The sequence below is a fragment of the Liolophura sinensis genome, chromosome 7, assembly GCF_032854445.1.
Source record: "Liolophura sinensis isolate JHLJ2023 chromosome 7, CUHK_Ljap_v2, whole genome shotgun sequence".
NCBI classification, from domain to species: domain Eukaryota; kingdom Metazoa; phylum Mollusca; class Polyplacophora; order Chitonida; family Chitonidae; genus Liolophura; species Liolophura sinensis.
In genome coordinates this window covers 45,286,402-45,312,192 of record NC_088301.1, presented here as the reverse complement: position 1 = coordinate 45,312,192, position 25,791 = coordinate 45,286,402, and the positions used below count along the sequence as shown (strand labels likewise).

The 25,791-nt window shown below is 35.5% G+C and overlaps 2 protein-coding genes and 1 long non-coding RNA gene across 3 annotated transcripts in view; 2 read left to right on the top strand and 1 right to left on the bottom strand.

The window, feature by feature from the left end:
- The window catches only part of LOC135470952 (protein SHQ1 homolog), a 10,609-nt gene extending 3,477 nt beyond the window's left edge, over positions 1-7,132 (top strand). Inside the window, 6 exon segments of the mRNA XM_064750002.1 lie at positions 475-527; positions 970-1,038; positions 1,040-1,094; positions 1,658-1,778; positions 2,200-2,239; positions 2,561-7,132. Coding sequence (XP_064606072.1) covers positions 475-527; positions 970-1,038; positions 1,040-1,094; positions 1,658-1,778; positions 2,200-2,239; positions 2,561-2,833 — 611 coding nt within the window. The 3' untranslated portion in view covers positions 2,834-7,132.
- Positions 7,133-8,002: 870 nt separating this feature from the next.
- Positions 8,003-15,987, bottom strand: LOC135470397 (protein lifeguard 4-like). Its single transcript, XM_064749314.1, has 7 exons — positions 15,594-15,987; positions 11,474-11,582; positions 10,933-11,038; positions 10,425-10,458; positions 10,035-10,152; positions 9,618-9,663; positions 8,003-9,339 (listed from the first exon to the last, which is right to left on the bottom strand). Exons 1-7 carry the CDS (start codon positions 15,715-15,717, stop codon positions 9,136-9,138), a joined length of 741 nt encoding a protein of 246 aa, XP_064605384.1. The 5' UTR covers positions 15,718-15,987; the 3' UTR covers positions 8,003-9,135.
- A 272-nt stretch (positions 15,988-16,259) lies between these two features.
- The window catches only part of LOC135471916 (uncharacterized), an 81,371-nt gene continuing 71,839 nt past the window's right edge, over positions 16,260-25,791 (top strand). The window contains exons 1-3 of the long non-coding RNA XR_010444482.1: positions 16,260-16,286; positions 17,374-17,484; positions 17,815-17,911. This is a non-coding gene — a long non-coding RNA (uncharacterized LOC135471916). The remainder of the gene's footprint in view (positions 16,287-17,373; positions 17,485-17,814; positions 17,912-25,791) is intronic.

Below are 25,791 nucleotides of genomic sequence, written 5' to 3'. Positions count from 1 at the left end.
ATTTCAAGATTTCATGAATAATTTTGATTCATTCTGAGCTCAGCAAAATATGCCAACTTCACTAGTTTAGACTTTCAAGTCATTTTCAAACCTGTAGAGGATTTCTTCATTCATGTGTGAAAGAAATTTCTTAATTGCCCAGAGTAGTTGATATAAGAAAGAGTTCACTATCATAATGTAGCTGTTTTTTAAGATATTAACAGCTAACATTTTAATGTTTTATTTCACATCATGAATAACATTAATTTATGTGTGTTACAAATATATAATAATGTATTAAAATGTACGTGTAATGAAAAAAAATGCATGTTTGTCTGATTTTCTGGGTGTTACTGTAGTTCATTTACAGAAGTTAAATGATAGTCTTCATACCATGATCCAGCAGTTAATTTATTGCAATGATTTTTTGATTCACATAATGCTTAAAACACAACAAACTGGGAGCGTGTATAAATGATGAATGCTCTTCTTTAGGTGAGTCTGCATGGAATATTTGCAAGCTGAGCTCTACGTTGTCCTGGCTTGATGTGAGTATGATGCTTATATCTGTTTCTTATTTTTTTATTTACATGCTCAAGTGTCCAATTAAGTGCACAGATGCAACCATGTTGTTCATGCAAATCTGTTGTACAGTGACAGACACTCTCACCATCTATTGATCCTGCTCCCAATATTTCAGGGCTTTTGTGAGATTTGTCTAGAAGATGAAAAACTGCGTATATTTGTATTTCTATTTGGTTTATGTTTTCATTTAATCTTTATCCTTATCTGGTATAATAATGGGAAGTTTTTCACTGTGACAAATACAATTAACAATAAATTTAAAGAAGTGTTTAATTTACTTAAGCATCCATAGCAGAAAAAATACATGTGGCTTTTTCGTTATGCTGAACTCTTTCTATTCAGACTTTGTATCCAGGGGAATAAACATTTCATGAAGCTAAGGCTTTTATCTGTTCTGGTTCACAGTCATTTTGCAGTCTGAAGGAGGTGATGGTTGCATGTTACAGGAGGTGCCTTTGTTTTCCTCTGTACAGGACATTGGAATTTAACCCAGGCAGTCTTCCAGGATCTAGCCAAGCTATTCACTGTTGGTAAGACCAGTTAATAGTTCGCCTGTAATGTAAATTGGCCTAACGTTTAGCTCATAATGGAGCTTTGTTAAATTCTGAGTTGTATTTATTCTAGAAAAGTGTTTTGTGGTGTATGTGCAAGTGGATTAGTGGAAAAACTAAATACATGTAAGTTATGAAGAAGTTGTGTACTGAGAGCTTTCACTTTAATGATCAACACTCACAAGCCTATCCAATAAGACTTATGTGACATGCTGTCCGGGCATGCCTTCAACAAAATTTTTTATCACTTCCATTTTTAAGTGTGCAGAACAGAGAGAACATCTTTGATGCAAACAGACATGAAGGAAAGAGAATTTTTGAGTGAAGATGTGGATTATTTATTCGTAACTATATTTTTTTTATTTTGTTTTATAGGGAAACTGATTAATCCATCATGCACATGATTTGTGTGATTTGTGAATGGTATGTGTAATTAACTGAGCAATATTCAAGTATTTTTCATATTGCGAAAAAATATGAAACAGTAGGTGCTAAGGTTACAGTTACCTCTCTTGTCAGCTGATGAATCTGTAATCTTTTAGGAAAACGACAACTTCTGAAGAATCTCCTACAGATCCATAGTCTCCTGCAGGAGTCAGACCCGTATTATGTACTCAATGACCTCTACATCACAGACTACTGTGTCTGGATCCAGTCAGTGAGGTATGATAATCAGGTTGCTCATGAGGATATGTATGATAGCTGATGTAGAAGTGTAGGTACATATGACTAGTGACTTTAGTGATGCAATCAACAGGGGCCAAAAAAGACGAGTGTCAATGAAAATTAAAAGTTCAGGATACAAAAGCCTTGTTTTGGTGCTATATACACCTAAAACGGCAAAGTTGCATAAGGTATTAGAAAAGATAAAATACGTCTGTTCAACAAAATATGATTCATCAGGAAAGGTTGGCCTTGAAGAATAGAAGTGTTGTTTTTCGTTTTCTTGTGGATATCTTGTAAGCTCACACACACTTTGTGGCCAGGTTCTTATGTTCATTGTAAAGATGATCAGTTCTCAAGTACTTCAATCATTTTTAAGTACCATTAATAAGAAATTTATGTTATATTGTTTATTTTGCAGTGATAAAAGATTAGAATCACTTGCTTCGGCTATATCTCAGGTATGTTCATGTATAGTGCTTCTAAATGTGCCATAAAAAAGCAAAACTTGTGGCATGGTTGAATATTTGGTAGAGGATATCCGGATCCTCTTTGTGTTTTAATGTGTTTCTCTGTGTTTAAACTCTTACTTCACACTCTTCTGAAACATTGGTTTCCCATAGTGGTGACAAAATTCTATCTGAGGTTACAAAATCAAAACCCGTAATAATAGACTTGACACTGGCATGATATTCTAGTTTTCTTTGTAAAAGCATTAATTGCATCTCACTGTGAATGCCAGACGTAGAAGTTTATCTTGATAGGGGTCTATTTTGTTATAGATGGAACTGAAGAAAGAAGATCTAGGTTTCCATTTGGATGAACTTGAAGCTGCTGCAGAGTCTCTAATAATGGAGTCAGAAATGGATTCTGTCTCTGAAAATCTATCCAAGATGTCTGTTGCTCAGCCCAGTGAAAACTCGCATAGGTTACCTAGAACAACCTATAAAAATGGTGCCAATTCAGGAACTTTACAAGACAGAGATAGTGATGATGACAGCACAGATACTGATGATGTCAGCACAATTGGCAATGATGAAAAGCACAGAAAGTGATGATGAGGCTTCCAGCTCGATTACACAAGCAATTTGGCCAACTCAAGAAACTCAGCCAGATACATCAAGGAGATTAATACGCAAGCAGATGTCTGATATTTCTTGCTTCAGTGATTCCACTGGAGGATCAAATGACTGTGTTTGTTTTATTTTGGTGCTCTCATTGACCTCTGTTAAATGTACTGCGGATGGAGTACTAAATTGTTTAAAGGTATACATGTACATAACTAAAAAGAGGTGAAGTTAAATTTGTCTTACAACAGTAATCCTGTGTCTTCCTTGGTTTAGTAATGTTTCTGAGAAACTTGAATTCTTACAGTACATTTATGTCATCTTTAAAGTACAGCAGTACATATGGAGATTTATGTTTAAATAAACAGAATTGCATCATATTACAGGTCTACATGTACATGTATTCAGACAACTAGAACGAATGTGCCATATAAGCAATGCGCTTTAAAAGGATGAGGTTTCAACTGACATTGTAAAAACACATGTGCATATCATAGTTATACTTCATATTATTTTAAGGATAATTCACTGCCAAAATCCAACAAGTCCAAAGATCTCATTCTCAGGCTTCCTGAATTTATTCTTCCTTCTGTTATGGATACGGCATTTGTCATACAATTTGGGTATACCATGTTGGAATAATGCTCTCAAAATTGATGAAATGACATGTTACATGTCCTGTAATGTATTACATACTAAGGGTAGCTATTATGATGTCATTGATTCTTATGGAGTCCAGAATGTTTCAGTATGTTCATATCTATTGTTGAGGAATTAGGGTATCATAGGGTTTGATGCTTTAGTGTTATTTGTAATTTATAATGGGCATATGTATACCTAATGAAAAAAAAAGACTGGAAGGATTGTTGCATTTAGGTTGTCCAGCTTCACATTGTAACAAAAACTTCAGACAATGTCAGATGTTCGTATTGTACATGCATGCTAAGATATGAAATTGTTATAGGTCTGCATTTCATATGCTGAGAAAGTTGTTGCACACAGATAGTTACACTTTACAGCTGGTACTAAATTCAGCTATATATGGAAGTATATGTACATGCATTTAATTTGGATGCTTTTTCATCTCCAGCTGTTGTTTCATTTGTACAATTCACAGCATTTCAGCATAAGTTTCAACCAAATTTTACTTAAGCACACATAATTATCAGCAGATAATAGTTTGACAAGGTAAAATCCCTTTTCTTCTATTTTCTTCTTCTGACTCTTTGCACTTTGTCGAATTCCTGACAAATACCTTGACTTTATGCCACAGGCCTATGAAAACTGAATTCAAGTCTGTGACATCATTCATGACATGATTAGTGAATGCATCCTCCTTAATCCTGTGAATGCTTGTTTCCATGAAACCCCTTCAGCATTACATGCACTTACCGTATTTATCCATAGACCATTTTTTACAGCCAAATAAAAGTATTACTTTTGTAGGTGGAACTTAGATATTTTCAAGTAGGATATCAGCCTAATTACTTAACAAACCTCAAAACCCCTAAAATTGATAGAGCGTTCCCAGAATTGAGCAAAATGAGAAACTTTAGTCAAATACAGTAACTACTATGGCAACATCATGTCCTCACTACTGGTTGCTATGGTAGTTAGGTGCAAGTAATGCTACTAGGGCTTCATGCTAGAGGACCCTAGTAGAAGTAGATAAATAGTCTATCAGATTTGAGGAGAATGTTGTCTTAAGCCTGTTGTAAGATTTCAAAATGCTGGCACACCACTCCTGACACATGTTGCATGTGCTTTTGTATTCATGGGATTGTACATCTATGGGTAATTGCTTATTAGTATTAGCAAGTATTTCTTTTGTGCTGTGGAGCAAAATGTTTAAACCTGTGAAGTGTGGGTAGTTTTTGTAGTAGTTTTCACTCATGTATAGATAACTATATACATGTACATGTAAAACTTACTGAAAATGCGATATTTATTCACTGGTGGAAAGACAATGTTGCTTACTCATTTGGTTTTATGCAATGACTGTGTAAAGAGCAGCTGTTGTAAAGCAAAATTTTCAATGTGGGATGGTGGGATCTACTGCCAGTTTTTAGAAAGATGTCTCTCTGTTCATCTATGATAGCATTTGCTAAATTGTTTTGTTTGTTTTTTTTGTTTGATTTTTTTTACTCTCTCATTGTTATCAAAATGTTATTAATTTTTTCATACAGTTGACCTACAGTGTTTTATAAAAATCAAGTGTTCATGTCCTCATACAAACTATTGAAAAACTGTTACTTTACATATTGTACCATTAAGATTTTGGAGTTTGTGAACAGTGTTATAATGTGCTATTGTATTACTGGATAAGTGTCATGTGTGTTATGGTATGGTATATGTTCTTGGCAGTTTTTATCATTGTGAACTTGAAGAATAAAGATTCTGGAGAAAAAATCTGTACTGGTACCTTCCTCAGTAAAGTTTCCTCAGTACCAGTCTTATATATGTTTATACAGTTGTATACCTCTGAAACTTAACATGAGATTCTCTTAGCATTGTGTATATGTAATCTCAACATTGAACTTGCACTTTTAGCCAATCGTCTCAAATTTACAGTGACTGTTGCACCAATTCTGTGTATGTGTTCTAACTTCACATGAAAATTTATGTGAAGTTATGTTCTTCCTTTTCTGCATTTAGTATCTTATGAGATTTGTGTTGGCATTATTACATGAAATCATATCTATTCATTCAAACTTCTATGATACCTTATCGTTTTAAGGCGTTTATGTGCTTTTCTTAAAGGGCATTTTTACATACCAGACGAAATACAGTATATCAAAGTACAAGGGTTTAACAGGTGACACATTGATTTTATTTTGGTGGACATACAGGTGTAGATGTCTTGACCTACATTTTGAGTCAAAACATCAATCTGAGATTGTAGAATAATGTTATTAAAACATCTTGAAGATATGTGCTTGATTTTGATTCGACAACATACGGATAAGATAATACACGATTTTCTTTTGTTTTTACATTTGATTTCTTGTTTGACTTTCAGACTCAGAGCTTAATGTCTCAGCTGCCATATTATATTCAGGAATTGTCTTCAATGTATTTCTAGATTTTAATATCATTTTTAATGAGTCTTGAGTATTGCAATAATTATTAAGATATTTATTTCAGTAAAATATTTCTTAAAAAAAAGGTAAGAGGGCAATTAAAAGCATTTATGCAGAAACAGTATGTACCATCTTCAACTGTTAATTTTTGGAAAGCCTAAAATGACAGGCACCTCTTCATTGTTAGGCTGTATGAATTATATGGTATGCTGTAAGAAGTTTTCATCTGAGCCAAGAATTAAATTTGAAGATCATGCTTTTCTTATATGTAGATTTAAAGGTACCATACTAAAGCATTTTTCAGACACTCCTTTTTCTTGAAAATAATGGTATATAGGTATGAATGTTTGGAAACTATTTGCTTTTTATATGACAGTTGTGGTGAGGATTTTGAACTCACAACACATGTTGTCATCATGTAAATGTAATGATGCTTATCTGTTGTTTTCCACAAATGTCCACCCTGAACATTGAAAAGGTCCTGTGGGCACTTCTGCTTATGCATGTATTTCTATACCAGTAAGTGAGATTTGTCATTTGTGGACAGTTTGCATTAGGCTTCCAATTTCTTCATTAGATTATACGCAAATGTTTTCATCTTTTTGTATATGTGCTTGTTCAAGTCTACTTCTTAGTTCTTAATATGGCATACTTATTGTACTAGCGGTGGATTAATCTGTATTATTTTCAGGGATATAATACAGGATCAGTTGAATTTTACCAGTACATTGCATTTAAAGTTTGAGTTTTTCTGTCATTCAATATGTTGACATGCCAGCCATTAAACTTGGTGGTTACAAAAGTTATTAGGCATTAATCGTTCCCCAGGGGAAATTCTTATTAGCAGTACCAAAGATCATATAGCATGTATGTCTACTTTTGTTTGATTAGAAAACACCATGGTGTACATGTTCATTTAAATTTCCCATACAAGTTACCATATGAAACTTTTTACAGTTGTTTCAGGGATCAAGTGTGGATAAAGGGTAATGCATATATGTTTTTGTTTCATTTAAGTCAATGCAGGAGTTGACTGTTAAGTTCGCATGTATCCTATATAAATTTGTCATCTCTACTCCGGTGTTAATTATGAAACATTTGTCCATCATGTATTTTTAATTATGGCAATATTATATCATGTTGAGATGGTTTTGTCAAAATATCTCTGTGCTAATATTAGTGCTGAAATAAAGGTATTAAATTCCAAGTGCATGTATTGTTGTTTGGATTCATCATTTTTGGCCTCTGCAATTGTATTATAGAAAGGGGAGATAAGTCATCTACAGAAACTTTGGCCTTGAGTATTTCAATAATAGTTACAATATATATTTTAACAAAATATTTGCTTAAAAAAGGGGAATATGGCAGTTATTATGTATTTTTTACAGAAATTAAGCTCAATATAGATATAAAAAATTCCAAAAAGTTCATGAACAATTTCTAGCGATCATCTTTGCAAAAGTTCATGAATTTCGTTTCCTGGATAAAGATTTACTAATGCTGCATCACACGTTAATACTAAGTCAATGCGCTGGTCTTTCTGTACCAGACTGTTCACACCTATTAAAGTTTCCTCAGCATCTCAAATGTACGTTCGTATGTTTTGACTCTCCATGTTAAACATTTAATACAGCACTGCTCACTTAAATCTGAAGGCTTTGGTGGGCTAATGGTTGGAATGTCAACCCCATGTCTGGTCATTCCAAAAGTTTTAACACGATACTTGTTGCATCTGTGCTTGGCGCTCAATGGTGAGAGGTTAGAACAATGAAACATGACTGGTTGGACCACATATTATATAACTGGAGAAATAAGTATTTGGCAAACTATCACAGTAAGCCATATTTACAGACTTACGCTGGATTTGCCTTCACAACCATCCTGATCACAAATACCTGTACACTTGGTAAATGAATGTATTCCTGCTGCATTTACCAGTAACCTCATTGTATTGTTGTCATTAGACACAAAAAGACAACAGGAGATGTTAACAGTTAACATTTTAACAGTGTTCGAACACCAACGGTATAATAGGGGACACAGAAGTTAATAAATGCCACTTTTCTTTTTTTGGGAAAGCTTTATTTACAACTTCAAATATTTATTTTACCAAAACCACATATATGTGAGGACAATAACAGTTTTATTGATACATTTATTTTTTATGTAACACTTTATCGATACATGTATATATCACATTTTCAAAATGTAGCATCTGACTAAATCACAATTCTTGTCAACTGATGAAAGCTATATCAGATTTATATCAGTCAAACTTAGAAGAAAATCCATGCTATAATTAATATACTTTATAAAGAACAACAAATGAAAACCCTTCACTTAATCACATTGTTTTTTGCAATGTTACCTTTCGTATTCTGTATTATCTGGAACATATTTTTTTAAGCAAGACAGTGAAACAGAGCATTAGCACTAAGTATTAAACTGCAGTCAACATCCAGTTTCTATACAGTATAATCTGATCTACACGTCGGTAGATGCATTTCTGGAGTTACCTGAACCTGATTAGATCTACTAGTCTATACTTCTTATCAGACTCATTCTATATCCAGAAGCTTAACCATACTTGAGCTAAAATAGGCATAGATTGGTTGTAATGTGACCCAAATTTATGATATCTTCACAAGGAAAAAAGGAAAGAAAATTTACTTTCCTCATGAAATGACTTACCATAGATGAACATTAACTAGACATGTCGTCAAGGTAATATTGAAAAATCAGAAAACCACGAAGCATTTCTTGGTTAACCCATCACCAAATACCTCTCACAGGAACCCCAACATGTATACATTAAAGAGAACTTACAAAAAAGACATGCATGCAGATATTTCAATGCACTTTGATTTTACAAATGACAATTGGGTATCTTGGCGCAGAAAGTAAAATTTAACAATAAAACACAGGTATAGCTCATACACTGGATGTATTGCTAGCTATGCATACATAGGTGAAACAAATGAAGAACTGATTCATTTAAGTAATACTTCGAAAATAATATTTCTCTCTGTATGTCACATGATTTTAAAACCAAACAAAATCTTGTATTTTAATTCAATTTTGAACAACAGTACAGACAATGAACTTGTGTGTGTAACACTTGTATCCCATGTATGAACAGAATACATCAAAAACTGGAAGGATCAGCGAAAGACTGCCTTGGGATCAAGAGAGAATGCAGGGTGGACGTCATTATCGGCGAGATTCCTGGAGGATTCTGAGAATGTACAGGAAGAGATTAATAATGTCCAAGTACAGATTGACAGCGGCTACCACATACTCTTCAGGTGACAACTTGCGCATCATCATGTGGGTATCAAAAATGATGAACAGTGAAAAGACAAAAGCACCTCCTACAGCAATCATCTTGTCCATCATCACACTGGGGAAAATGATCTGAAAAACACCGAGAAATGATTTAATGACCTGTGAAAAAAATTAACACTAGGAAAAAACAAAAAACATATAAAAAAAAAACGATCAATGTATGTTTCTATACATTCAAGAACCTCTTCAACTGTTGAATAATTCTGAAATTTATGCAAACATTGTCTATTAACTTTATGTTCAGGTATAGGTAAAATCCCCTCCATCATTTTCTTGCTGTTTTCTAATCTCCAGCTGGCCCAAATCCCCAACTGGTAGGCCAATCACAAAGTGATATTAATACTTACTTGGAAAAATCCAGCAAAAATGAGAATCCACAACAATGCAAAAAGTCTGAAATAGGAAAAAGTAGAAATTACATGCCGATGTATCATAAAACTTGAGCAATAATTAAGTAGTGCTTCTTGTAGTACCTAGAGCCAGTAGCATACACATGTTATAATTAGGCAGAGGATCTTAGAAATAAAGCAGGTTGAACATGTTTAATACATGTGTATTCACTAATTATTATTACAAATTATTATTATTCAGCTTAAGCTGTAGCTGGAAACGATGCTCTAACAAATGATGCTACAAAAAGATGAGGGTACATCCAACATGATTAGGAACATACACATTGTTGGGAGAAACAAAACAAAAATACAATGAAATAATAAAACAAAATTTTTTTGCAAGTAACTATTTAAATGTTTTGCTAAACTCACCCAGCACCCCATGAACTGAAATCTCTCTTGCTCTGCAAGGTGTATACAGTCAGTCCAAAGGTAACAGCCAAGGTCAAGGCTAAGGCTTCCACAACAACAGATTTGTCATAGAATGTCACTGTAATAGAGAATTAGACATATGCATAAATAAGACATTCACTTTTCACAATGCACGTGATTTTGTTTACTTTGAACTGCAATATCTCATTTATGCAACATCACAAAAATAAAAAGGTATACTTTTCAACTGTATGTATGCTGCTTTATTGATGTATATTTACATTTGGTCTAGTGTTGCCTTTTCTTTTAAGCATCAAGCAATTGCAGTATATTCATTACCAATATAAAAATTTTTAAAGTGAAGTGAAAGCTACCAATAGTACATCTCACCTATGACTCCCACTGAATATGCTTCCATCAAAGTCTATAATAAACAAAACAGGAAAATAACTGATCCTCATATATACTAAACCCTTGTGATTTTGCTATATATATATATATATATATATATATATATATAGTAATACATTTTCCAACAGCGCCATAGTATTCAGCAGAAAACTCTAGCAATAGTTTTTATAGGTTTATTTCATTTTTACACAGTTAGTCCAGTTTATAATTATACATATAAATTAAATTAGACGATTCCACTTCTATTCAGCCACATTGTTTATACTGCTTCCATACATGACCCCTTCTTCATAAAAAAGAACCCTCCAGTTTCTGTAGTTCTGAGTTGACAATAAGCCAAAATGTGAAATTACTAACAAATCATGCCCAAGTGTGCCATCATAATCTCTTAAGATCGTGTCATTATATTCCAGGTGTTATGGTTTTCAGGTGGGAAAACTTCACATTTTTTTCTAACACTGCAATGGCACTGTGTGTAATGACTTACAAAGGCCCCAAGTAGGATGTAGTTTGTAGGCGTCTCCTGACGTTTGATCATCAATGGGATAAGGATTATAATAGTCCCAAACATGGCAACCAGCAGCATCCAGTGACTGAAGAAAAACAAATTCATGAATACTCACATATGCATCCATTCTTCCAACAAAGCTTTGTCTAATGAGGGACACATAGTAGAGCAATAATAATGTTACAAGTGAGATGTCATTCCAAGTAAGAAAAATGGTTGTTCTGATTATTAGAAGTATAATTACAACGAAAACCCAGACTTAAATTCGAGTTTAACCTCACATACATATCTAGTCATAACTGCAACTGAATGTATTTATTCATTTATTTATTTGAATGGTGTTTTATGCTGTACTCAAGAATATTTCACTTGTAACTACATGTACAAGTATTTGATTAGTCCAGGTGAAACAACACAACCAGATGTAGTTCTGTAGTTCATTTTAACTCAAAATTCACAAACCCAAAACATAAACAACATTGATTTTGGTAGAAAGAATGAGAGAGAATGCCATGCATACTTCTGCTGAACATAGCCTTTGACCACCTCCGATGTGACAAACAAAGCACCTGTCAATGTTGTTATCAGAAGCTGGGCTGTTAAAATGCCATACACCTTCCGTAAAAATCCTACAAAGACAAATGATTGTAAATTAAGAAGTTGGAGCATGATATGGTATATACAGGTAGTATGTTGCATTCATTTGTCCAGTAGATCTATCTACGGTGGCCAGCATTATGATGAGAAAAAATCTGAGAGACCCCCCAGGGAAACTTACCATCTGTAGGTTAATTGTTAATCAAGTCCAGTAGAGGAACTTGCTTCATACATTGTATTGCGTATTGCACGACTAAGTATAACTTGTTTAACATATAATTATTTAACGAAGTTTAGGGCCTATTACGTATTCAGGTTGCCGGGAGTTTCGTGTGGTGGCGCTTGCACATATACCGGAAATCGGGGTTAGAATCCTGGCGGTGAGTGACCTTTAGGTACACAAATGTTGGGCAAATGGAACATGCTCTCAATTAACACATCCATGATGAATTTTGTTTTAAGTGAAATATGAAGTCATCTTTTTATAGGGTGTTCTAGATTAGTACTCGGTACCACTGTTTACAAATCCTTAAATGACCATTATCCTGATTGTGAAAAAGTTGTTTCCAATCAGAGAAGAGCCCCATCATGAACTATGATCATGTACAAGCAATCCAGTAAAAATTCCTTTTCCCCCACACAGAACAACTTAAGAAAAGCTTGTAATACTCTGTGGCTGTTCGGTGGAACAGTCTGCATGCCTACGTGCAATCTGCCTCCTCAGTTCAATCACTTAAAAATTTGCACCAAAAGTGGCAGAAAGTGCCAAACACATAGCAAAGCCTTGTATCTATATTTATCATATACCTATGTGTGTTACCTGCCTGATACTGAGCCCCCTGATATTCTGACGTCGGATTTTGGTCGGACAGGGACAGTGAGCAGCTATCTGACTATGACAGTGATTTTCTTGCTAGTGTAGATGCTTTTGAAAGGAAATTTTGGTGACTGACGCCCGTGACAACCACCTAAAACGGACGTCATTTCTGAACAGGCGGCCAACTTTTGTTGAATGCAGCAAGAGGGAGAAATCAGAGTTTGTTCAATGAGGAACAAAAACACTGTCTGGAAGATAGAAAGTCTAATCAGAACATTTTCTGGATTCCTGTGAACCTTTCCTCATGAAGATGATCGGGAAATTGAGGATATGCCACCTGTCGAGTTGAACAATTACGCTGGATCGTTCCTGCTTTCCCTGAGAAAACACGACAGTAGCGACTATAAACCAGACACCCTGACCAGTTACCACAGGGCCACACAACGCTATCTAGGTGAGTATAATTATGCATATAGCTTGATTTTTGACCAAGAATATCAATCTCCGCATGACACCCTCGCTTTAAAACACAAGGAGCTCAATCAGAAAGGCAAAGGGAACAAATCAAACAGATACGAGCCGCTGACAGAAAATGAGAAATGTATACTGAAGAAAAATAAAGTAATAGGGAACCATAGTCCGCTGCACACCTGTCAAGAAAATATGATCCACAAATTCCCCTTCATTTTGGCCTTCGTGGAGGAGAAGAAAATCGTAAATTCAGATGGGGAAATGTGACCTTAAGATGTGATGAACAGGGGACAGAACACCTGGAGTACAATGAGCGCAACACTAAAAATAGGGGTGGTGAAAACCCAAACATGCATGTCTGTCCCTTCCAGCCGAAACAATCTGCGCTTGATAACAAGGATGACTGCTCGGTAGAGGCTTATAAAGTCTACAAGGACCACAGGCCACCAAAAATGTCCACCGAGAGTCCATTTTACCACGGCATCAATTACAAACAAAAGCTTGCAGTACTGTATGGTACAAATACCAACCAATGGGAGAGCACACCCTAAAATTTAAAAAAACTAAAAAAGCCACAGCAAAACGATCAAACTTACCTGGCCGTTTTACAAACCACAGTGCCCACACAACAACATGTACCTGTCTACTTCATGCTGGCATAGCTCCCACGACTATTATGCAACTCACTGGTCACAAAAAAGTATAAATAATTACTCTGCTGCTTCTCATGGTATGCAGGAAAAGATGAGCCACATCATTTCAAATGCACCAGTCACACAGCCTTCCGCTACGAGCATAACTCTTCCTCCCCAACCCAGTACATCCACAGAAATTGACACAGCTGTTCCATCATCTTCTACAGTGCAGAACGATCTGTTTGTTTCACAGCATTTTACACACAATGTAAACCATGCCAATAGAACATGTAAAACTGCCGGTATTTTCCAGGGCGCATCCTTCTCAAATTGCACGTTCCACCTCAATTTCTGCCATGGATCAGCCGCCCATTAACTTTATTGACAAACTCTTTCAAGAACTCACCATGACTTTCTAGGGCTTTAGCAAATTTAAAGAACTTTTAGTCATCCACATGCAATTAAATCACTTCTTCACTTCTGAAATTGGTGGTTGACCTGATTTTTATAGAGCACTTTAAAGCTGCTATACTCAATTTCAAAATGCCACTAATCAGGTCTGAGAGGATGTTTATATAAACGTTGCACTTCTTGCATTTAGATAGCATTTGTGTTTTGAAAACCCAGCTTTACTTATTTGATGTTGTATAAATAATATTTCCACCATTTATTGATCTCTTGTTTTATTTTATTTTATTTTTGTTTGCCCAATGTTTCCATGTTCTGCAGTGGCCAACAATTTTGAAATATGCTATATTTAGAATATAATCCATGTGTGCGTAGTAGTTTGTAAGCGTCATGACGTCACTGCCAGACACTATATGCTAAGCGAAGTAGTCTGAAGAAATATCTGGATTTTAAGGCCCCCAAAGTAGTGTCAATAGAAGGTATATGATAAATATATTATCATTACACTGTGCAGATCTGCATTGTCGCATCTGCTCTCGTTCTCTGCGGTTGCGTTGCCGTATCGACTGAGCCTGCACCCACGATGCGATCAGCACAGTGTACTGATATACGCATAACTCTGAACTGATCAAAGCTTCGTGTTATTTTTATTTTTTTTTTAATAACCCTTATGACTGCCGAGTGGTTGTGTGAGTGAAAGGAGGGCCTCAGTGAAGATACCGTCATATTGGCTGAGTTTGTTACCTTATGAAAATAAAGATACTATTATTCTTATGAGTGCTTAATGCCACTGATGTACAATGTTTAAATCAAAAGATTTATACTGATAAAAACTAAATTCAGATAAGGACTTCAGCCTAAAGCTGTCTTGGTGAGTGGAGAGGCGTAGGGGGTTGTTGTGCCAATTATTAATCCTATTAACTTTACTCTCATAAAGCCAGTTGGTCACATCAGTCTCAAAAACAAATTTGTTTATACAAGAAATCAAAAACGGATTTCATATAGGCCTATATTTTATAAATAGTGCTTACATGGATACTTTATTCATTCCTTAATTTTGACCTTGTGCAAGACCAATGATTTGCTAATAAAAACCTATGGTAGGTACGTTTGGCCCTATGCCTGTGTGTTGCCAGGTTGCCTGTTTTTAGGCTGTTTTTGCACGCGGTAATCTTACATTGTGACCCGTGTGCTGGTTAATGGTTAGTGTGATCTAAATAAACTCCTGACACGAAGGCAAATAGCCACAAAAAATAAGAAAACAACTAAGACATAAGCAAAGGCGAAGTACATTTTTTTTTACTTGACAACATGCTCCATTCGCCCAACACTTGTCTATGCAAAGACCGTTTTAACCCCAATATCCGGCATATGCGCGAGCGCCCCCATGCAGAACTCCTGGGAACCTGAATCCATAATAGGGCATACCTATTAACAATCTGATCAGAAATGATAAGGGATGCTTTTAGTACTTGTTTCTCTTTGGTAAATCATAGATTCAGCTTACCACAACTAAGACATATCTCTTCATTAATATCACAGAACATGCACAGCTGAAAAAACAAAACAGCCTTTCGATTTCACATATGTATTAATTACTCGTATGTTGCAAGCGACTAATGTTGTGTTGTTGTTGTTTCCTGCCAGAACGTAATCTCTGAACATTCATTTACTTGATATAAGGAATATCTACAAAGTGAGACACAACCTACCCATCCGGATGTAGACATGACATTGTGCAACATTTGAACCGTACATAAAATCATCTTCAATGCTTCCAGAAGACTTTCCTTGAGCGTGAGGTTGACTTTGTGGTGGCTGTGTCTTGGTCGCCATTTTGCGTTTGCAAATTTGACAGGCTTGAAAAGTATTCCGTATTCTGATTACTGGCTATTTCTAAAGATCGTTTAAGCCACCGTGGTGTGCAGCATCAAACAGCACTGAGTAGGTATATTTTCTAGTATTTCGTATTTTTTCCTCAGCTTTTGATGAAAAGAACAAAATAGATCTGTGGTTTCCCAGAAAAGACGACAGCTGTCCCTCTCGCCTCGGATTGAATCTCACATCACGTGGTTGAGCTAAAAATATGCCGGTTAATGACGTGTTGCTCTAACGGGGAATCCCCTTCCTCTACTCGTACATACATACTCGTACATACTGGAATAACCAAGTGTTCACTGCTCTGTCACAACCACCACATCAACCTATGCATTGAATACATACAATCAAAGCCTGAGCATGGAAATGACACATATCTAATGCTGCATAAAACTGGTGAACATGTAGTGAAATGAGCTATTCCCTAAAACAAGGGAGATAACTCGATAGGGGGCTCTGGTAATGCAAGTTACCTTACAGAAGAGAGGCCATGGCGGGGTCATGACTTTTGCTTTGTGTTATTACTTGTAGGTATCAACATCTAAATTAACATGCAGTGTCTTAATTTCTCCTTTAGCACACTTTATTAAGTCACGTTAACTACCATCTTTATTTAATCAAGCTATCGATATCTAGGAAGATGATTAACTATCGGTACACGACACATTGCCTTGAACTTTGGTTTAAGAGCTAATAAACCACATCGGAAAGGTGCAACTGATAATGATAGGAGTATAAGATGTTAAATCCTTAGTTAAATTAGATGTGCTCTTTGTATGAACATCAGTGGGGTAAGCTCAGTTTATCTGAAGATTTACTCCAAGGTGAAAAGAAAACCATTACCGGTGTGTTTAAGAGTGATTTAGAGGGAATAACAAGTACAAAGGCTGCTAATTAACTCAGAGAATTGAAGAATCTGCAAAAACAAACTCTTTGGCAGTTTTCAGGAAATTTCCACCTGAAGTGAGGTGAAAATATTCCTTATAATAGGACAAATCAGGCAGGTATATGTCATCAAAGTAAGGGTGTAAGTACTTGATTGACATGAAAAAAGTGCAGTATCATTTGTTACTATGTGTCAGTGATGGGTGACACTGTGTTCTTAAAAGACATCACACCATGCAAAATTGGAAACTTTTTGTAAAATTCTCCAGGTGTTACATCACTCTTTTATTAGAATACAATGTTTTCACAATTTAGGACAGCTAATTAAACTAAGTTCGTATCATTGAACTCTGCTTTTAAGAGGCAGAGGTTTTGACATATTGCATGGTATGGCTCTTTTATATACCGGTACTTTCCTTCATCCTTTCAAAATTGTTGACTATTGAGAATGTGCACCATTTATTGCTTCAGGAACTCTCTGTTGACTAGCTCACTTTGAATTTAATAGAAAATTTAATTTTTTTGAGGAATTAATGTACAACATGAACTTGTAGGTGATTTGCTATTTTTAATAACAATTTATGAGAGATTACATTTGGTGATGTATCATGATACAGATGTGCCTAAAGAAGATGTTGATTTGAGAGTGAGATCTTTTCACAGGGATGCTGAAACACTTTCACCAGTTGTTTTAATAAACATACTGTAGTGAACTCATTATCATTTCAGAATTTAAAGGATTGATGAAGAGTGATGTCCTCATTATTAAGTTTATAACATATGTTCAAGATAGAGCACAAAGCTTTCAGCCTGTCCTAGTGAGTAAAAATGGCTTTAAAGGTAAGACTTTATCAACCCTTAGCAGTCAACTCTGTCAGTTAATGAGCTATATATATCATTGAGGTACAGTAGGTAGACTGTGAACGCTATTGAAACAAGCTGCTGTCAGGGGAAGAACATGAGTAATCCCCACACCTGGCTTGCTTTTATAGTTGCCCTATTAAGAAATGTTTTATTTCACTCTAATCATGTATGAAATTAAAGGTTTATTTATATGCATGCATGTAATGCTAATCTGTTATTATTGATTTTTAACATGTATAGGTTTTTCTCCTTAAGTACAGATTATGCACCTGACTTACAGGTGCCTCTTTGTCTTTTCAACCACAGATACCATGTGAATAGATAATACAGGTGTCTGTATGGCAGAGTTGTTTCCCCTACACAAGAGCATGGAATTTATTTGGGCTATTCGAATGTAACCAAGGTATGAGGTTTATTTTCAGTCATCTTCAACCATGTCGGAACTATAAAAGGTTCACTAAAGATACATGTTCCTTTTTTAATGACAATAGCATATTATATTTTTAAGATAATAAGACTCTTAAATCTCATTTTTTCTGACAAGTTGTACCAGCTAAATGTAGGTTCTAGTATACTAAACAGGTTCACTGACCTATGCCTGATCATGTTTTGCTAAATTAAATTGTGTATCATTAACATCACATTTATCCAGAATTTACGTCCTATCTTGTGTGCAAATGAAACCAGGTGTTTCAATAATTCTTTCAGGCTTTAAGACTTAAATACCTTTTCAAATGTTTGTAAGGTGTTTATTCAAGCACATTCTGAAGGCATTGTTCTGAGTAGACTGGTTTGTGAAGCCATCAAATTTGCCAATCCAACCAATAAAGTTTTGGATCCTAAATCAAATTAAAAATGTGCAAAAATTGCTGTGCGCTTTTGTATGTGATAAGATTAAAGAATTTGTGTTTGTCAACATTTCATTTTTTTCAAAATTCCCTCATTTCATATACATGTGTTGTTTGCTAGAAATTTCCCCCAGGTACTGGTAAACTGGCAATATTTTTTTTTTTAGATTAACAATTTTCGGGAGAGTAAGGGAGTGGGCCTTGGTAGAGTTGTTAAAGGTACTTGTCTTTCAGTCGCTAGAACACAAGAGGTGAAGGTTCAAACCCAGCCTTGGGCATGGAATTTTCGTATGTTTGTTGATTTCCAACTCTCACTACTTGTTGGTCTTTCATCACAAGAAATAGTCAGTGATGCTCATCTGGCCCTTTGTTGTAGACCACTTGTCTCTGTCTTGTACACATGTTTAGGTTAAAAGTGGGAAAGTTTGTCAGAAACTTACCAAAGGTGGGTGGTTTGCACCAGGTCTCTGGTTTCCTCCACCCATGAATATGTCCACAGCTATATAAGGAAAAAAAATTTTTAGTGTGGAAGTCAGTTGAGAAGTTTGCAAATGTCTTATACTTTAGAACTGTTCACAGATGATGATATTGTGCATTCAAGCTAAATTTCCTTACATGATGCCACATCTGCCATTTTCAGAATATTAGAAATATGTTCAGGCATATTTTATAGAACGTACTGAAGATTTAGTTTCCTGAAGATAAATGCTCCAGTAAAATATACTGATAAATATTGTTATGTATTGTGAATCTTTTTTAACCATAGTATCATGGTATTAGTTATATTCCTTAAATCTACCTAACAAATTCATTCCAGTAGATTTGAGTCTAATCTTCGATCAGTTCGGTCTTCATTTTGTGCCAAGATGTAAGGATGAATATAATTTATATCACAAGAAATTTTAACAGTCTGTATATGGCATGGTTATTCATAAGTTTTAATTAAAATATTTGATTATTTGATTAAATACTTTTGTTATAAACTAAAATGTACATGCTTTAGACTCATTTACTCCTTAATTCAGTTTATATTGTCTAAAGTTGTGAAACTTAACAGTTCCAGTTTTGTATTTAAGTGATTGTTGCCAAAGATCCGAGGGTGGATGTAGATCAGAAAATGCCTATTTCTGTGTCATTTTACATCTTACACAGTAATTTACTAGCCATTCAAGTATATTTTGGGTTAAGCACCATTAATTAACTTGAAGAATCTTTCCCAGACAGGGCATTATGTTGATGTCAATCAGTCTATGGTATGACCATATGACCATAGACTGGGTACTTCAGTGAGAAACAGGCTATGATTTCATGCTAGCTGTGCACAAGAATAGGCAGCTTATTTTGTATCAGACCTAATTCCAGCGATAGTTCAAGTTGAGAGCATTTCCACTTATAGTTTCTCGCCACATCGTGGTATATCGGAGGACTGTCAATCCACTTTTGTGCGTCTCCTTAGGAACTTTGCGCGGCTTTCCCAGAGGGAAGAAAACAACTTATCAGTGGTCGTGAGAGTGCCGTTAGTCTGTCCACCTTGACCAGTCGGATAAATCGTATCACTTTCCCGTCAAAAAGGATCTCTTTCTCTGGCCTAGCAACCTTATTTCCAGTGGAATTTCCCTTTTGTTGCTGAAATTGGCAACGGTTTGATTCAGTGATCAATGAAATTAGGCATATTGAAAATCAATGGCTTGTGTTTGATTTAGATGGAAAGAGTAATGCTGTTGAAGTATCTTAATCCATGAGCCGGGTTGTTGAGCTTCTGAGAGTAAGCAAAACACATTAGAAAGCAACTATGGAAGACTGCATATATTCTGTTTCTAGAACTTGGAGTACTTCAATGTTTCACTTCTTCTGAAATATTTATCCTATTAGTTTAAGGAAAACTTTAACCTTGTATATCCAGTATTACCACAAATTCAATAATCAGTTCTCTTACACGAAACAGTAATGTTTTAGAGTTCACTTTCTTTTTTCATGCTTATCGTTGATGCTTATAGTAGTTATTCCAAGGAAACAGTGTTTTATTAGTTCCCAACGATTAGAACTGGATGGAAATAGGCCTACAAGGTTGCCTTTTTTTGTTTGTGTGTATCTGTCAAATGGTGGAACCTCTGTGTTCATACAGTAACATTTGAAGGGGATTATTTCGGATGCTTTTTAGAGTTTACAGGAGTAATTTTACAAAACACATTGTAATCACTTTCAACTTGTTTTTCTGGTGAAGCCATATTGAGTACATGTAGTTTATCAGCTAACAGCATGTTTTTAAAATCTTCCGTGTTTGACAATTTGATCATACAATGTGAAATAAAATGTTTTTCTTGAGACTTGCTTATCTACCAGCACCTTTGTGTCAAGCATGATGAATTGTGCAGTACTTGGACTGGTTTCATTCTGATCTACCACTGTGGTCTTTGAATTGTGAATGTGGCCAATTTTGTGGTGACAGTTGCAGAAAGATTGCTCATTCTAGCCCTAAAAAAGTTGTTTGTGAAATTTTAGGAGCACAAGATTAGCCAGCATTTACCTATAAATTATGTATTCCTAGAAATTTGTTTCCACAGATTAAAAGAAAACAATTTCAGAACAATTTGATGCTATTTTCAGAATAAATTTACATTTTAGATCAATATTTTCCTGCTTCAGTTGTTTTGTATGGATCTTGGTGACAAGCAGGAAACAAAACTCTTTGATGTAGCATGACATGAAGTTCATTGGTGACTGCACTTGCCTTCGACCAATATGACACACAGCGTATGTCACATATGGAAAGTTCACCAGTATAACTTGTCAGAGGTTTGAGGTATACTGAAAGCACTCTGGTTTTCTCCACCCTGAACGGTTATACATCAACTTCCATCGTATAGGTGGAAAAAATTTTTTTTGGTATAGCTGTCACTGTTACCAGGTTTTGACCTTTATTCAGAATGGCAATACTGATTGAGCCATTGAGTTAACTTTGTTTCATATCATTTAAAATAAAAACTTATGAGCCAGGGAAAAATTCCTCCTATGTGTGTTACATTAAGTAATTGTTCCCATTACTCTTAGAGATGCCGTAGGGAACAACTTCAAGCCAGGTCTACACGTTTACTCTTCTGGAGAAAAGGCAACAGAAATCCAATATGTCTGGTGTCACTGTTATAAGGAATTTTAGGAAAGCATTACTATTCTCTGGTTTCTGACAGGGTTTTCCTGTCCATTAATAAGCCCCCAAATCCATATCTATTATGGAAGGAAATTCAATCTGATATATTGACTTTTGGATTAGTTGGAGCTATTAAGTGGTGGTCAGAAAATTACCTCCACATCTCTTTTAACCCTCAAATGCATCAACCTACTCCATATGACAGAGGCTATTCTAGTGAGTTGAAGTCTGTATCTTAGTGCTGACATTTTGCTCTTGCATTTAATAACTCAGCATTATATCTGGTTGATTTTATTTTTTTTTCTAATATGACATAAACATCTACCTAGAAATGTGTATGTATGTATTGGTATACCATTAAAACGCATCAACATTGGCAGTAGAAACTCCCCAGTCACTTCTTGTTAATTGCTCTTTCCTCATCTAACAATGAATCACCGGTACATTCAGTTAGTCTGTGAAATTTTATAAACCTAAATATATCTTCTAACTGAATAAGACTAACCCAGTCAATGTTCAAGGTATAAAAGAAAGTTTGACACAATGAGGAAAAGATGGTGCTAAAGCTGATGCTGATTTGTAAATACTTGAGATGTATGTATAAATATGGTTGTCGATGATTTTATCAAAGGCTTTGATTTTACAGTGCTAAACCATTCAAGTTCTTTCTTATTGCCTTTATTTGCTTGAGGGTTGTCATATTGAGCTGAGATCAAGGGTCAAAGGTCAAAGGTCATTATGACAAGCTGAAGGCCAATACATCATGGCAAAGTGATATGATTAATAATACAGGTATTTTATTAATTGACTGTGTATCATGATCTGAACGACATGCTCCAGAGTCATGATTCTGATGCTGTTGATGTATTAAGCTGTACTATTGGCTTTTCTTGGCCAGACAGACCATGTGACTTGCAAATTCTCCTTTACAGTCTATGCTCCAGTACTACAGATCTCCTATGATGATGCATGAAAAGCCAATAGTGCACTTTGCTCCAAAATGGCTGTCGTCTGCTAACCTCAATTGTGACAACCAACTCCCTTCAGTGCACATCACTGCTCACTCTGTGACCTCAGTCAGTAATATACACTTTCGATTGGTAAAGGACTATACATATATATTTCAACAATACAGTTTAGCATTTTTCTTGTTATGCCCGACACATTTTGCTTGATTTTGACTGAGTTTTTTTTGCGAAGTTTGATTAATTAGTTGTGAGAAATTTGAGCGTTGGCTAAGTTGGCTAAAGTTTGAAATGTAGGAAGTCATGTCTGTAATATAGATGTATGATTTCTAGAACTCATACAATGTGGAGTTGAATGTCATACTCCTTGGTGGTGTAGATATGTTTTTTTCTTTGTAATGGTGTGGGCAAACCCATTCAGTGATCCTTGTTGTAGTTGAGAATGGGAATGTTTTTCTTTCTTCTTTCTATGTATTAAGTCAAAATGTAATGTTTTTTCAGTTCTGGTAAGCATTTTGGTGATAATAGAGTAGTTGAGCTCTTGAATGCATCACCTGAAGCTTGATGGAAGAGTGATTACCTGGACTTCACTAAATCTCTAATTTCACCAGGCCAGACGATCAGTATCTGATTGTCACCAAGAAGCTTAAGCTGGCGCCACATCAGCTTTCTTGCCTGCTCGCTTAAGACATTTGTTTATTAGATCATCTCATCCGTTGACATTGCTGTAGTCTGTTTACAGCTCTAAAGCAAGAAGACCTTTTTACTTCCAATAAACATGTAAACTGAGTTTTTTTAGCCCACAGGTACATGGACAACTGGTGTGATAGCTATTTATCATGTTGTATGCACCTTTAACATCTTTCTCTTACAAGCTTATGTCATCAGCATGCATTCTAACATGATATATATGCACCCATACATGGACAGGGATGAGAAGAGAATAATACAGCTAAAGTTAACACACTTGCATATGTAACAAGTGAGGTTTAAAACAGTTTTATGTTCCAAGAGGTTATCATGGCACTGCAGTATCTGTAAAAACCTTGTTGCTAAGGCATGAAAATTGAATGTTCTGCAAATAGGTACTTTGGGAATGATGAGAAAAATGTCTTTTTTTTCTGACATGCCAATTGTTGGAATAGTTATCATGCCTTGGGGTTTTCTGAGTTGGTTAGCAATATTAAAAAAAGAATTTTTTCATGCAATAATCTCTTAGATATTCCAAGGTAATGACCATGTAAAATACTTATGATTCTAACGCTGAACTTTTTATAGCCATTGCGATGCGGGTAGGAAATTGGCTGATTCCAGGCTCCCAGAAACACCAGGTGGTAGACTATGATTAGAGCATGTTGATTGGACAGTAATTGTGTCATATGATTGTTTTGGCGAGAGAGCCCATAATTGGTGCTGGTCCCTGTTGGTTTTTTCTCGACTTTATGTCTCATTTGGGCACTCTGGCGTTGTAAATTGCCTTGTAGGTATATAATCATGAGGCCCCAAGTTTCAGAGCTCCCATTGCCTACATTTTATCCATCGATTCCATCGTAAACTGTCCTGCTCTGATTGTGGGCTGGCTGTTAACAGGAGGAATCACTCCATTTTACAACCTTTGTGAATTTACTGGTTAACAGTATGTCTTCAGTTTAACTATCTGGTCCGTGTGCACAGGGGTTAGTAAAGTCCTTTCTTTGATATATGGGTGAAAAGTGACATTTAAACTTAATTATTTTAGCAAACTATATCCTTCAGCACAGTGTGATTAGCAACATAAAACATGGCAAGTGATTAAGATTTTGAAGTGCTGTATTTCAAGGACTTAGCTGGAAGTTTTGAATGAAGTTTGATGAGATAAAAGTTAAGCTTTCAGCTGGTCTGTTGCACTCACAGAATAAAGTACAGGGGCATACATGTATATGTGTGTGATTTGTAGAATTCAACAAATTGTGCAATGTGAATGTTCATTGTATACATTGTATTTTTACTCATTGAGTTAAGTTTGACCAGTCTGCATGACAGATCGCACCCTGCTTATGTTATGCGTAAGGTACCTTTATTTAGCTTTGACTATGCAATACTATTTCATCAGTAATTCATCTATATCTTTGTGATTTTGTTTATTTTGTTTCAATATGTAATGACTTTGATATGTTGAAGAAACTTTGATAGATTTGACAACACATTGCATTAAGATTTGGTGGTATGAAATTGGATCCAGTAAGATAAAAACCTTGACTTTTTGGGACCAACATTGTAGTCTCAGTGATTTTTTTTTTCAAATAACGCTTATGTATATCTACATCAAGCTGCACATGTATGTGTATGGTATGATTCGGATGATAGTTGTCTAAAGTAATAACAGATGGATATAGACAACAGTTTAGATTGAAATATCAACTTGATGTCCAATATGAGAAGGAAAAAGCTTTAAATGGTTGGTGTATGTTACGATTCTCTTCATTCGTCTGTAGAGTATACCTATAAAAATGCTCTTCCTCTGTTGTGGGAGGCTAGGATGGTGTTATCTGTGATGTGTGTATAGTGGATGGCGAGGCGATAAACTGAATACAAATGATCTTCTGGAAAGGAATATCAATCGATGTGATGACTTGGAAACACACTGATCAGTATGCAAGATGTCAAGCCATGCTCGTCAGATGAGAAAAACAAGCAGTAAATCTTTCCTTGTGTCGTCCAGCTTCTGCCTTGTGTTCAGGTGACTTATTGCTTTGGAGCATTTGTTGTTTTCTCACATCTTGTAAGACAATCTAATCTAAAACCCCATCCTTTTTCAGCATGTTTAGTATACTGTACATGTTTTAAAAGATGTTTGTCTCAGTGGATACCCCAATTGGTTTAATGCTGAACTGAAATGACTTCAAGGACAAAGCCTGTTGGCATCTCCAAACTTAGTCCCTTGACATATAATGATAGAAAGGTTAGTCACATATGTTAATGAATGGATAGTCTGCCAGCAAATGGTTGGCTAGAAGGGCAATGGTGGTGAAATGTAACCGTCTATAAAGGCTATACTCTCTATGTTGTAGGTCTTTTACTATATTTCATGATGTAGTTAGATACCCTTCTCTTCATTTTAGAACTTTGTTGAAAATTTAGGACAAGATATAATTCTCCTGCGATCTGGGAAAGCATTTTCTGTTGAAAGGAAGGTGTGATTGGCTTTGTGTTGTTTCTTGAGATTGAGTGTTACCCATTGAAACCCACCACATCAAGTCTTGATAGAAAGTTAAATGACTGCCTGCCATTACTGCCTAGCCAGGGGTTGGCCAAGCACACTGGGCAAGGCAATGAGACGTGG

Bases quoted from the DNA above. Each gene is read 5' to 3' on its own strand.
- LOC135470397 (XM_064749314.1), bottom strand. From the start codon at position 15,717: ATGGCGACCAAGACACAGCCACCACAAAGTCAACCTCACGCTCAAGGA. The intron at 9,664-10,034 runs GTGAGTTTAGCA...TTCCTATTTCAG, and splicing joins TTCAGTTCATGGGGTGCTGG to ACTTTTTGCATTGTTGTGGA. The intron at 9,340-9,617 runs GTAAGTATTAAT...GGTGTTTTTCAG, and splicing joins TTTTTGCTGGATTTTTCCAA to ATCATTTTCCCCAGTGTGAT.